Source organism: Choloepus didactylus, chromosome X (genome assembly GCF_015220235.1).
Source record: "Choloepus didactylus isolate mChoDid1 chromosome X, mChoDid1.pri, whole genome shotgun sequence".
NCBI lineage: Eukaryota > Metazoa > Chordata > Mammalia > Pilosa > Megalonychidae > Choloepus > Choloepus didactylus.
In genome coordinates this window covers 118048105-118061164 of record NC_051334.1, presented here as the reverse complement: position 1 = coordinate 118061164, position 13060 = coordinate 118048105, and the positions used below count along the sequence as shown (strand labels likewise).

At 40.9% G+C, this 13060-nt stretch overlaps 2 protein-coding genes across 5 annotated transcripts in view; both read left to right on the top strand.

Moving 5' to 3' along the window:
• Positions 1 to 5658: 5658 nt before the first annotated feature.
• Positions 5659 to 13060, top strand: part of GPRASP1 (G protein-coupled receptor associated sorting protein 1) — a 44384-nt gene continuing 36982 nt past the window's right edge. For 2 of the 4 annotated variants that reach the window (XM_037821301.1, XM_037821303.1), the window contains exons 1-5: positions 5659 to 5742; positions 5847 to 6008; positions 7554 to 7633; positions 10545 to 10643; positions 12402 to 12458. The gene's annotated coding sequence lies outside the window, so the exon portion shown is untranslated. Of the gene's footprint in view, positions 5743 to 5846; positions 6009 to 7553; positions 7634 to 10237; positions 10254 to 10544; positions 10644 to 12401; positions 12459 to 13060 lie in introns of those variants that run through there. The other 2 variants (XM_037821302.1, XM_037821304.1) reach the window with 2 other exon arrangements.
• ARMCX5 (armadillo repeat containing X-linked 5) lies at positions 10651 to 12813 on the top strand. Its single transcript, XM_037821306.1, has one exon. It carries the CDS (start codon positions 10791 to 10793, stop codon positions 12495 to 12497), a length of 1707 nt encoding a protein of 568 aa, XP_037677234.1. The 5' UTR covers positions 10651 to 10790; the 3' UTR covers positions 12498 to 12813.

Sequence of the window (13060 nt, the reverse complement as noted above, 5' to 3'; positions counted from 1 at the left end):
CAGGCCACATCTGAGCAGCAAAAGAGGTTCTCTGGGCAGTGACTCTTAGGCATAATTATAAGTAGCCTTATCTTCTCCTTTGCAGGAATAAGTTTCATAAGGGCAAGCACCAAGATCGAGGGTATGGCCTAACTACAATGGTAGTCCCAATGCTCGTGAGACTATCAGGAATTCCCCAGGTGGGGAAGTTTAATATTTCCAATTTTCCCCAGTCCCTCAAGGGTGCTTTACAAATACATTTTTATTTTCTGCCCAAAGTACTCTGGGATGTATGGAGGTATTACATTAACCTGTACAGAATAATAAGATCTCATTCCCTATTGTAGTTTCCATGTAATTATATTGTTTAAATAAGCTGACCATACAGGTTAAATTAGATAGTGTGCTACAGAGAAAATAAATTTTGTACCAAATAAACATGTCTTAAATAACAGTCAAAACTCAGGAATAGATGTGACTGCTGTAAGAGCTTAAAATATACTAACCTTTACAAGTCTCATTGAACACTTTGCACTCCTGCATTGTCAACTGTTCAATCTCTGCCCATGTTCTATCCCCTGATAACCTATGTTCTCGAATTCAATTTTCAGCATTTGCTCATTTTAGTAAGTTTATATTAGTGAGCCTTACAATATTTGTCCTTTTTTTCTGGCTTATTTCAGTCAACATAATGTCCTCAAGGTGTGTTCACCTAGTTGCATGCCTCACAACTTCTTTCAAAAGGGTAATCTTAAAAGTTGCACTGCATAAGCACAACCAGGGCAAGAATCATGTGCAGAAGACCTGAGAACATCTGAACAGTTTGAACACGGGCTACTCCAGTAGTGTTTCTAAACACTTGTAATGAGCAACCTGAGGAGGAAATCAAGAAAAGAAATCCATTTACCATAGCAACTAAAAGAATCAAATATCTAGGAATAAATTTTTTTTTTTTGGTAATGTATAATTTTTAATTTTGCCTTGGGAAATACATTTGTACTCAATGTCAAATATCACCCTGAAAAACAAATTCTTGCCTCTGAAAATTTTCACCTGTCTACTGATGTTACAACTTTCATAAGACAGATCAAAAACATTTGATTTTCTTAGTGTAATGCCCAGATTTGTACCATGAGTATCACAAACTGTTAAAAATGAAATTTATATATCCACATAGTCATAATTAAGCTTACAGCTTGGGGTTGAGTAAAAAGAAGCAAAAGTTTTTAATTTGTATGTATTTTAAATACCAGTAAATATTAATATCTAAGGTGAGATGGAGTTCCCAGTTTTAATCCAAAATAAATGATCTCAAACTCTAAATATCCTAAACTTGGTCTGAGGTGCGTCTATCCTCATTACCTTTGACTTTTTGTAACTTTTCAATTCTCTCTTGAATTACAGGGTTTAAAGGAGATTACAATACTTATCACTGCCAACCAGTATTTCTGTGGTTGTAACAGGCACATTAGCAGTACTGAGCTTGACCTCAGCTTTTTTTTTTTCTTTTTTTTTAATTTTATCTTGAAATAAATTCAAACTTACAGGAACAGTTGCAAAAACAATACAAACCCCATACACAGAACTCCAGCATACACCGACCCCCCTCCCCCGATACCCCGATCCACCAACTTTAACATCCTGTCACACCACCATTTCTTTCTTTCCCTCCCTCCCTATCATCCATCATTTATTGCTCTGTCTTCTGAACATACGAGAGCAAGCTGCACACATCCTTGAACAAACAATATAATTTACATCTACAATTCCCATGAACAAGAACATTCTTTTATGCAATACCATTAAGTGCAGCTAAGAAGTTCAAGAAATTCAACATTGATACAAAGCTTACATTCTATATTTCCTTTTTTTTTCTTATGTCCCAACTGTGTCCCTTTGAGCATCTAGGAATAAATTTAACCAAGGATATAAAATACTTATACACAGAAAGCTACAGAACTTTGCTAAAAAATCAAAGAAGATCTAAATAAAAAAGACTAAATATAATTAAGATGTGAATTCTACCCAAAACAATTTATGAGTTCAATGCAATCCCAGTCAAAATTCCAACAGCTTTCTTTGCAGAAATGGGAAAGCCAATCAATTTTTTCGAAGGGTAAGAGGACCCAAATAACCAAAACAATTTTGAAAAAGAAGAGAGGTTGGAGGACTCATACTTCCTGACTTCAAAACTTATAACAAAGCTACAGTGGTCAAAACAGCAAGGTACTGGCACAAGGATAGATACATAGACCAATGAAATGAATTGAGAGTTCAGAAACAGACCCTCATATCTATGGCAAATTGATATTTGGGAAGGCTACCAAGTCCACTTAATTTGGAAAGAATAGTCTCTTCAACAAATGGTGTTGGGAGAACTGGACGATCACATGCAAAAGAATGATCGGGGATCCTTATCTCACACCATATAAAAATTAACTCAAATTGGATCAAAGACCTAATATAAGAATCAGGACTATACAACTCCTAGAAGAAAATGTAGGAAAGCATCTTCAGGACCTTATGTTAAGAAATGGTTTCCTAGACTTTATAACCAAAACACAGGCAACAAAGGGAAAAATAGATAAATGGGACCTCCTCATAATCAAAACCTGTGGTGCATCAAAGGACTTTAACATGTAAATGAAAAGATGACCTTCTCAATGGGAAGAAATATTTGGAATTCACATATCCTCCAAAGGTTTGATATCCAGAATATATAAAGATATCCTGCAACTCAACAATAAAAAGACAAACAAATCATTTAAATAATGGGCAAGTGACTTGAACAGACATCTCTCCAAAGAGGATAAACAGATGGCCAAAAAGCACAGGAAAAGATGCTCAATGTCATTAGCTATTAGGGAAATGTAAGTCAAAACCACAATGAGATACATAATGAATGTAAAATGGTGGGGCTGCTTTGGAAGACAGTTTGGCAGTTCCTTGGAAACTTAGGTATAGAATTACCATATGTCCCAGCAATCCTATTTCTAGGTATATACCCAAAAGATTTGAAAGCAGTGCTCAAAGAGGTATTTGCACACCAATGTTTACAGCAGCATTATCCACAATTGCCAAAACCTGGAAGCAACCCAAGTGTCCATCAACCAATGAATGGATAACCAAATGTGGTAAATATATACAATGGAATATTATCCAACCACTAAAAGGAATGAAGTTCTGATACATGCAACAAAATGGATGAACCTTGAAGACATCACCTTGAGTTAAATAAGTCAGACACAAAAGGACAAATATTGTATGTGCTCACTTATATGAAATGATTATAATAAAACACAGAGTCAGAATCTAGAATATAGTTTACAAGGGGCATGGGTGGGGCTAGGGAATGGGGAGTTAATGCTTAAATTGAACAGAGTTTCTATTTTGGTTGATTGTAAAGTTTTGGTAATGGATGGTAGTGATAGTAGCACAACATTGTGAACATAATTAACAGCACTGAATTATATAAATGAATGTGGTTAAAGGGGGACATTATATAAATGAATGTGGTTAAAGGGGGACATTTTAGGTTGTATTATGTTACCAGAATACAAATTACAAAAAAAAAAAACCCAAAGGACTGTACAACACAGTGAACCCTGTTGTAAATGATGGACTATAGTTAATAATATAATTACAATAATATTCTTTCATGAATTGTATCAAATATACCACACTAATTCAAGGTGTTAATAATAGGGTGGTATATGGGAACTTTGTATTTTATGCATGATTTTTCTGTAAACCTACAACTTTGGTTTCACAAGGAAACCAAAACAGTGACTAGAAGACAGAAAAACATACAAAACACAAATATGAAATCCAAATTATATGTATCTCCAAAAATGTTCAGTACAATATGAGCAATAAGATACCCTGGGCTTCCTTCTATAATATATTAAAAAAAATCCATCCTCCATTCCTTTATTCCTTCCTCCATTGAAACATCATATATACAGCATTTCCTGTTTGGGAGACTCTGGGCTAAGCCCTGGGGTTACAGACTTCAAAGATAAAGACACACCGATAGATTGGCACTGATCTGTGACCAATAATAATAAAAATTCTCACGATTCAATGGCCCCTCACCTCCTTCAACTACTGATTGTTTACTTCATCTACTATGTGCCTGACACTGAGGATACAGTGGTGAACAAGGCTAAAGAAGGGGCCCTGTCGTCATAGAACTTACAGTCTGTTTAACCCATGCTCCCTTCCTCCCCCCACTGCCTGGAATGGAAAATCAAAATTTTATATAATATTGGGAAAAGAGCATGCACATTCATTAGGCAGGATATAGGGAAGAGAGAAAAGGAGCATCAAGGAGAGCAGCTAGTATCCACCTTCAGGAAGTATGTGGGTAGTGGTCCTCTTTCCTGACAGAAAGAACATAAGAGGAGCCAGGACAGGCCCTTTTTCTTAGGCAACTCTGGAGACCCCGTAATGCCAAGGTGTTACCATTTCGAATGATGAGAAAAAAGTAGCGTGGCAGAAAGAATGAAGGTTGGTGCAGAGTGGTTTGTTTCCTAGGCCTAGGCCTGCCTTCTGCTAGAAGAGGGGCAGTGTGGGGAGGCCTTTATGAGAGTTCACTTAAGAGCAGATGTACCTTCCTTCCTCCTCTCCCTGTTTCACTGAAGCAATGAGAGAAGACCACCCCCAGAACTTCCAGGTTGACCTGGCCTTAAATCACCTCTCCCTCTTAGCTTGCTTTCCTGAGACTGCCTGTGCCCACTTAACTTTTTTTGTGCAAGAAAATACGGTAGGACATGCCTAGAAGGGGCACATAAAGGAATATTTTGATCTTAATCTGTTCTCACTTTAGTGCTACTTTCCTCAGTTCCACTTCACCCTCCATTTTGGGCAGCAAATAATGAAAGTATGTGGGAAGAGGGATTTCACAGGCGCAAAGTATTTTGGTATTAATCCTCCTCCATGAGTACAGAGCTGTTTTCCCCATGCCCAAGCTCATCCCCTGGCATATTAAGTACTAAAAATCCCATGGGCATTGGGAGGGGAGTTAGAATATAGGAATGAGGCACATTTGGCATTAAAATGCTTTTCTATCTGTCCCTCTCAGATTTCTCTATATCCTTATCTCACCTCACCTTCTACGTTCCAGCCAAGAAATACGGTGTGCAATACGGCGGAAGGGTCAGAATTGGGGAAAACGAAAACATTAAGGTGTTTGAGATACTGGTCCGTAAATCAGGCCAGAGCACCGTTCCAGACGCCGCCGCTGGAACCCTGCCCGTTTTGTGTTGAAAATTGAGGGCCGAGAGGGGCTTCTCATAGTGCGCACACACAGTTTTAGGACTAGTTTAGTATTTACCCTTTCAGTCTTCAGCCTCTTCCCCAACATTCCGACCCCTACCTCGGCCCCCTCCCACACTCGGCTCATTTCGGTGGACCTTGGTTTCGGTATACTTCCGCCTTTTCAGGCAGGAGCTGATTTACTGGTACCACCGCAGGAATCCCTGTACATTTCAGTTGGAAAAAAATTGTAGGCTTGGTGTAGGAAACTGCTGCTTTCCGTTCAGCGCTGCTTTCCTTATAGCCTGATCCCGACCCTGCCATTCCAGTACCGGAGAAAGCCAGTTTGGAAGGAACGAAGTGGCCCCACAGTAAAAAGCTGGACTCTGCAAAGCTTGGTATCCCTCCGCCTCCAGGCGACCGGATCCGCTTAAACTACACTCTAGCTCCTCCCGCTGCCGATTTCGGTACTGGGGACGTGGCGAGGCCAAGTCTGCAGAGGAAAAGGTAGATGTTTATTAGTGTCCCTGAGGAGCCCGGGGAGCGGGAAGGAGAAGGGAATACCAAAAAGTGACAGCTATCTACTAATCACGGCTCTTAATCTGCTAAAGCAGGTACTTCGCCCCGAGTCCCGGGTGCCGCTCATCCCCCAAACACAGTCGCCGCCATTGTCTCCTGTAGTGTCCATCTGACTGCCTGTTACTGTTTCTGAAGGACACGGCATTCTTTGAGGCAAAGAAATGCGAAAACTGCCTCTGATCCAAGCCGAGCAGGTCAGTGAGAAGGCGAGCATCGCCCTGGGGTGTGGTTGTGGGTTACGGAGACCAACACGGGATGCGTCACCTGGTCATGGGGGCGAGCGGTGAGAGGGAGAAGAGGGAGACGGGGGTAATTGGAGTACTACACAACGATACATTTGAAATGATCATCTGCTTGCTAGCTTGATTTCTAGACACTAGTCCCGTCCCCGACCAAGTTTTGGAAGGTAAAAAGGTGTAGTAGCGGCTTCTAGTGGGGAAATGGCGGACTATATTTGAGGAGGAGGGGCTGCTGCTATTAGGTGGGGGAACACTGGGGAGCCTTGAGAGCGAGAGAATGTAAAAGGAGATTGTGAATGTTTGATACGCGTGTCCCTGGATTCGCAAAGGTCTCATGTCCCTGTTACTGGTCTCGCCATTAACAACTAAATCTCTCCCACTGTGTTTTCATTTGGTCGTTGGATGTGTGTACAAGCATTTATATGTGTGGGTCTCTTACTGTCTGCGGTATTCCATGTTTCTGTAAAGATCTGAAGGGGACAGCAGACCTCAAAGAGAGGGGAGAAGAAAAAATTTCCTTGGTTTCTGTATTGTGGGCAGTGCTTTGGAACCTCTTGAGGAGTGGAAATGATAGGTGGCTGAGACTAGAGCAGATAGGTGTTTAGGGAACCTCCAAATCTCCTCTCTGCCAGGGTTCCAGACTTCTTTTCTCTTATTCCTATTACGTTACAGAAAAGGATAGGCTTGGGAGGAGGGGAAGAAGACATAGCACCTGGATGAATACTGCATTTTCCAAGCTGAATTCCATGGCGTGTCTTGGCATCTTTCCTTACTAAGACCACCACTACCTGGCGAGAAAGGGGTATTTGTGTTGCCTCTGCAGGGAAGTTATCAGCCTTTGGGATTAGAGCAGGAAGCCTTAGAGATACCAGTATCCAAAAATGATCTGTATCCTAGATGCTGGTCTCTCTGCCAAGGATTCGATCTCCATGGTCTCCAGTGTTTCCATTTGTATATCTCTGTGTGTGTTGCTGTGGGTAGGTCTGTTCCTAGGTCTGTGGAACTGGCAGTTGTTGTGAAACATTGTAAATAACTTGACTTTAAGCTAGGAAATAGTGAAAAGAGAAAATTGCTCTGCATCTCTTAAGGTTGGTGTAAGGGTAGAGGGATGGGGGTGAATGAGCCTCGAGAATTCCATCTCTTCCATTTACCAGCTTTCCAGTACTCCTGTCTGGCCTGTGGTGATTTAGTGAGAGGCTTGGTAAACTTTGGAGGTACCAAATGCTAAGACCTGCCTTTCCCACTCCTCCTTGCTTTCTCTGCTCTTGTACTTCATACTTCACCCTAGATCAGTTCTGAGCTAGGGAAGTACCAGGGCTGACCCTGAAGAGGAAATGGTGGGTTAGGAGCATTCCTGAAGCAGAGCAGTGAGGGGTGGGGACCAGGAGGAGGGAAGCACTGGACAAACTGCATCTGGAAAGGCAAGTATAGGGATCAGGGACCAAGGTCTGTCTACGAAGTACTCAGAGTTTCCTTTTCCTTCTGTTTATTTGTCCGTAGGTCTATCTGTAGGTCTGCTGTAGCAGTTGTCACTGCTGAAAGCAAGGAAAGGAGGAAAAAGTTACTCCTAATCCATGCAGGTCAGTATGGTTGGGGGAATTGCCTGGATAGACCTGTAAAATGAGGTAGTCTAATCTGCTTGGATCCACCAGAGGTCGAGATTCAGTCTAGACGCATATAACAATGTGGATGAACCCTGAGGATATTATGTTGAGCTGAATTAGCCAGAAACAAAAGGACAAATACTGTATGGTCTCTCTAATATGAACTACCTATAATGAGCAAACTCTGAAAGTCCAAATTAACGCAGGCTATCAGGAGGTACAAAGAGGGTAGAGATTGGGCATTTGATGCTGAAGGAGTACAGAATGTTCAACAGGATTGATTGTAAAGATCCAGAAATATTGTGATGGTAGCACAATATTGTTAAGTATAATGAACAAAGGTAAGTGTGAGTATGGTTGAAAGAGGAAGGCTAGGGACATGTATGACACCAGAAGGAAAGGTAGAGGATACAACTGGGACTGTATAACTTAGCAAAAACTAGAGTGGACAGTGACTGGTGATTAAATGTAGAAATATAAGAAAATTTTCACATGAGGGAGAGCAAGTGAATGTCAACATTGAGTGGTGTTGAAAATGGGATGGTATATGGGAAAAAATGCTATCAATGAAAACTAGGGTCTGTAGTTAACAATAACATTGTAATATTCTTCCATTAATAGTAACAAAGGCAATATACCAAAGCTAATGTCAACAGGGGGATATAAGGGAGGGGTATGGGATTCTTGTTGTTATTTCTCCTTTTTTATTTTATTTTTTTTTTCTTTTGTCTTTTTTTCTTTCTTCCTCTTCTTTTTTTGCGGAAGAAATGAACTTGTTCTCATATAGATTGTGATGGTGAAAGCATAATTATGTGATTATTCTGGGAGCTATTGATGGTCACTCAGGATGGATTGCATGGTGTGTGAATAAAACTGTTTGAAAAATAAACAGAAAGATAACAAGTGCTGGAGAAGATGTGGAGAGAGAGATATATACCTATTCACTGTTGGTAGGGAAGTAGGATGGGGCAGCCCATCTGGAGGGTAGTGTGTTGGTTCCACAGAAGGCTAAGTATAGGATTGCCATATGATCCTGCAACCCTGTTGTTTGGTATATGCTTGAAAGAACTGAAAGCAGGGACGCAAATAGACATTTACACACTGGTGCTTAGGGCAGCAGTATTCATGATTTGTAATGAACGGAGGCGGCCTAAGGGTACATCAAAGGGTGAACTGTGGTGTATATATACAATTGGATATTGAGTGGCTGCCAGAAGGAATGAGGCTTCATGAAGGAATGAAGTCCTGAGGCATGCAATTAGGTGAATGAACCCTGAGGACATTGTATATTGAGTGAAATAAGCCAGAAACAAAAGGACAAGTATTGTAAGGTTTCTCTAATATAAAATTACTGTAATGAGCAAATGCTGAGAATTGAATTAGAAAGCACAGGTACCAGGGGATAGAATTGGGTAGAGATTGGGCAGTCGACCCTGCAGGAGTGTGGAGTGTTCATTGAGGCTTGTTATAAAGGTTCGTATATTGTAAGCTCTTAACAGCAGTCACATCTATTCCTGAGTTTTGACTGTTATTTAAGAGATGTTTATTTGGCACAAAATTTGTTTTCTCTGTAGCACACTATCTAATTTAACCTGTATGGTCAGTTTATTTAAACAACATAATTACATGGAACCTAGAGTAGGGGATGAGATATTGTTACTCTGTATAGGTTAATGTGATACTCCGGTGCACCCCAAGTACTTTGGGCAGAAAATAAACAAGTATCTGCAAAGTCCCCTTGAGGTACTGGGGAAAAATGTGGAACTGTTAAACTTCATCACCTGGGGAATTCCTGATATTCTTGCAAGCATTAGGGAATCTTAATTTAATAAGTCAAGCCCTCGATCTTGGGGCTTGCCCTTATGAAATGTATTCCTGCAGAGGAGAAGCTAAGCTTACTAATAATTATGTCTAAGAGTCACCCCTGGAGAACCTCTTGTTGCTCAGGTGTGGCCTCTTTCAGCCAATTCTGCAAATAAACTCACCCCCCCACACACACACACACACAAATGACATGGGACTTATACTCCTAGGGGTCTAAGTCTCCCTGGCAATGAGGGATAGGACTCCCAGGGATGAGCCTGGCCCTGGCATCGTGGGATTGAGAATGCCATCTTGACCAAAAGGGGAAGAAATGAAACAAAATAAAGCTTCAGTGGGTGAGAGATCTCAAAGAGGTCAATCTGGAGGTTATTCTTAATGCATTATATAGATATTCCTTTTTAGTTTTTAGTGTATTAGAACAGCTAGAAGGAAATACCTGAATCTGTTAAACAGTAATCCAGTAGACTTGATTCTTGATGATAATTGTATAACTATGTAGCTTTTATCGTGCGAACTGTGATAGTGAAAACCTGGTGACTGACACTCCCTTTAACCAGTGTATGGACAGATGAGTAATAAAATAATGACAAAAAGTATGTAAATAATGGGGGGGGATAAGGGGTATGGGATGGTTGGGTGTTCTTTTTTCTTTTTTAATTTTTTTCTTTACTTTGGAGTAATGAAAATGATTGAGAATTGTGATGATGAATGCACAACCCTATGATGATACTGTGAGCCATTGATTGTATACTTTGGATGGATTATATGGTGTGTAAGTATCTCAATAAAATTGCATTAAAAAAAGATCTAGAGATTCCTCAGCCTGTCTCATTCCCATCTAGTTTTTCCACCCTTGCTGCTCCTGTTTGGTACCTGGAAAGGAATTTGGTACCACCTGGAGGCATAAGGAGTAGGTGTAAAATGAAGGGAAGAGAGTTTACTAGTTATCTACTTCGCCCACCTAGCATTGACTCTCTATACTCTCCTGTCTCTCTGTGCTAATCTGCATAGGAAGACAAAATTGGAAGAGACTCAAAGCCTCATTTCCTTCCTCTGCCCCTAGGTCATCTTCAGGGAGAGATCTGGTGGCCTTGGAGTGGCTGAAGAGTACCACCTTCTACAGGACTGTATGCAGATCTACAGCTATCCTTCCTTACTCTGAGTGAGCTTCCTCTACACGTTGTCTATATCATTGGCAGAACCTGTGATTGGAAAGGGAGATGAGTGACTATTGGACTTTGTATGAAAACACCATCCTGCTGAGATTGGGGTGGGGGTACATAATGTGGCCTTGTCTTTAACTTGGACTATGACTGACTCCAGGGCCAGGGCAAGGACTAGAGGAGGGACTGGGGCTGACCTGAAAGCTGGATTCAAGGACCCTGCCAAAGCCAGAGCCAAGGCTAAGTCCCAGGCCAAGGCATTGGCTGTGGCAGAACCCAAAACAGGATCAGTGACTCAGGCCAAGACTGGGGATGGAGCAGTGGCCAAGACACGGACAGTGTCCCATACTGATACCTTGGCTGTGACAAGGAAAGTGAGCAAGGTAGAAGCTGTGACTAAGTCCAGAGTCGTGGCTGAGACTAAGTCAAAAACCCTGGCGGAACATGGTATAGTGCCCAAAAGTAAGTCAAGGGCCATGCCTGAGTCCAGTATCAGTGTGAAGACCAAGTCTGAAATCAAGGCTAGTGCTAGCAGTGAGGTCAGTATCAGGTCCTGTGCCAAGGCTGATGATAAGTCCAGTATTGGGCCTAGGCCTCAGACAAGGGAAGAAGCTGGCATCAAGCCCAGGGCTGGGGCCAGAGCTGGTATTGGGATCAAGTCCAGTGATGAGGATGAAGAAAATGTCTGCTCCTGGTTCTGGACTGGAGAAGAGCCTAGTGTAGGGTCATGGTTCTGGCCTGAAGAAGAGACTGCTCCACAAGTTTGTAAGCTCCCACCTAAGATCCAGGAAAAGCCCAAGCCCACGTCCAAACCTGAACTTACTATAAAGCAAAAAGCAGCAGCATGGTCAAGGGCCAGGTATAGTGTCCTTGTCCCAGTTGAGGGAGGGGAGCGATCCTTGCCTCCAGAAGGGAATTGGACTCTGGTTGAAACCTTGATTGAAACTCCTCTGGGGATTCGGCCTCTGACCAAGATCCCACCCTATAATGGGCCTTACTTCCAGACCTTAGCTGACATAAAAAAACAGGTTAGGTATAGGGAAAAGTATGGGCCCAATCCAAAGGCCTGCCGCTGTAAACTACGTAGCTTTAGTTTAGAGCCTAAAGAGTTTGATAAACTTGTTGCCCTACTTAAGTTAACTAAGGATCCTTTCATTCATGAAATAGCTACAATGATAATGGGCATCAGTCCTGCTTATCCATTTACCCAAGATATAATTCATGATGTAGGTATCACTGTTATGATTGAAAACTTGATCAGTAATCCCAATGTTAAAGAACACCCCAGAGCATTAAATATGGTGGATGACAGCTCTGAGTCTTCTGAAGAACTAAAAAGTGGAGAATCATACATAAATCAAGTTTGTAAGGACATACTCTCTTATCCCTTGAACTCTCCTGTGCAACTGGCTGGACTCAAATTATTAGGGCACCTGAGTGTGAAATTTGAGGATCACCACATGATTGCCAGTTACATTCCAGATTTCCTTACCTTGTTAAATAAGGGAAGTGTCAAAACCAAGTTTTATGTTTTAAAAGTGTTTTTGTGCTTGTCTAAAAATCAAGCTAATACAAGAGAACTTATCAGTGCCGAAGTACTATCATCACTGATTGCACCCTTGAACAAGAATGAGTCAAAGGCCAATATTCTTAATGTTATTGCAATATTTGAGAATATAAATTTCCAGTTCAAAAAGAAGGTGAAGCTCTTTACCAAGGAACAGTTCACTAAATCTGAACTTATTTCCATATTCCAGGAAGCAAAAGAGTTTGGTCAGAAACTCCAAGACTTAGCAGAGCACAGTGATCCTGAGGTGAGAGATAAAGTTATAAGATTAATACTCAAACTCTGAATAGCTATATGTTCTCACAAAGCTTTGAACAAATTTTTGGTGTTGCAATGTGAAACCAATGCACATTATAATTATAAATCCAATATTTATGTTATCTGTGTTGATTGAAGGGGCAATTTTATGTATACCAAATGATCTTGAGAACTTGGACATTTGTTGATTTTTATTGTGGCATAAAATTTGAGATGTTTTTAGTATTTCTGCAATTGGATCTGATAATGAATCTATTCATCATGAATAAGCTATACTTCTGTGCTTTATGTTGACATAAGTGTATTAACTCTTCATTTATATGTTGTTAATAAAAATTCTATGCTAAAACTGATGAAAACATTGTCTTAGTTCTTCAGTTGACAGTCTAGTCAGAGGGATAAGGCACAAACAACACAAAGATAATGAAGAGTACTGTGACTATATGTCTGTAGGGGGCGGGGGGCACAAATAAAACAACTTCTATTGATAGATGCTTTAATTTCAGCATCTTCAAGGAGTAGAATCTTTCTGTACACAAGAAGACAGGACCATGCTACCAGGTGATTGCAGGTCCCAGCTAACGGGACTCC

Bases quoted from the DNA above. Each gene is read 5' to 3' on its own strand.
- ARMCX5 (XM_037821306.1), top strand. From the start codon at position 10,791: ATGACTGACTCCAGGGCCAGGGCAAGGACTAGAGGAGGGACTGGGGCT.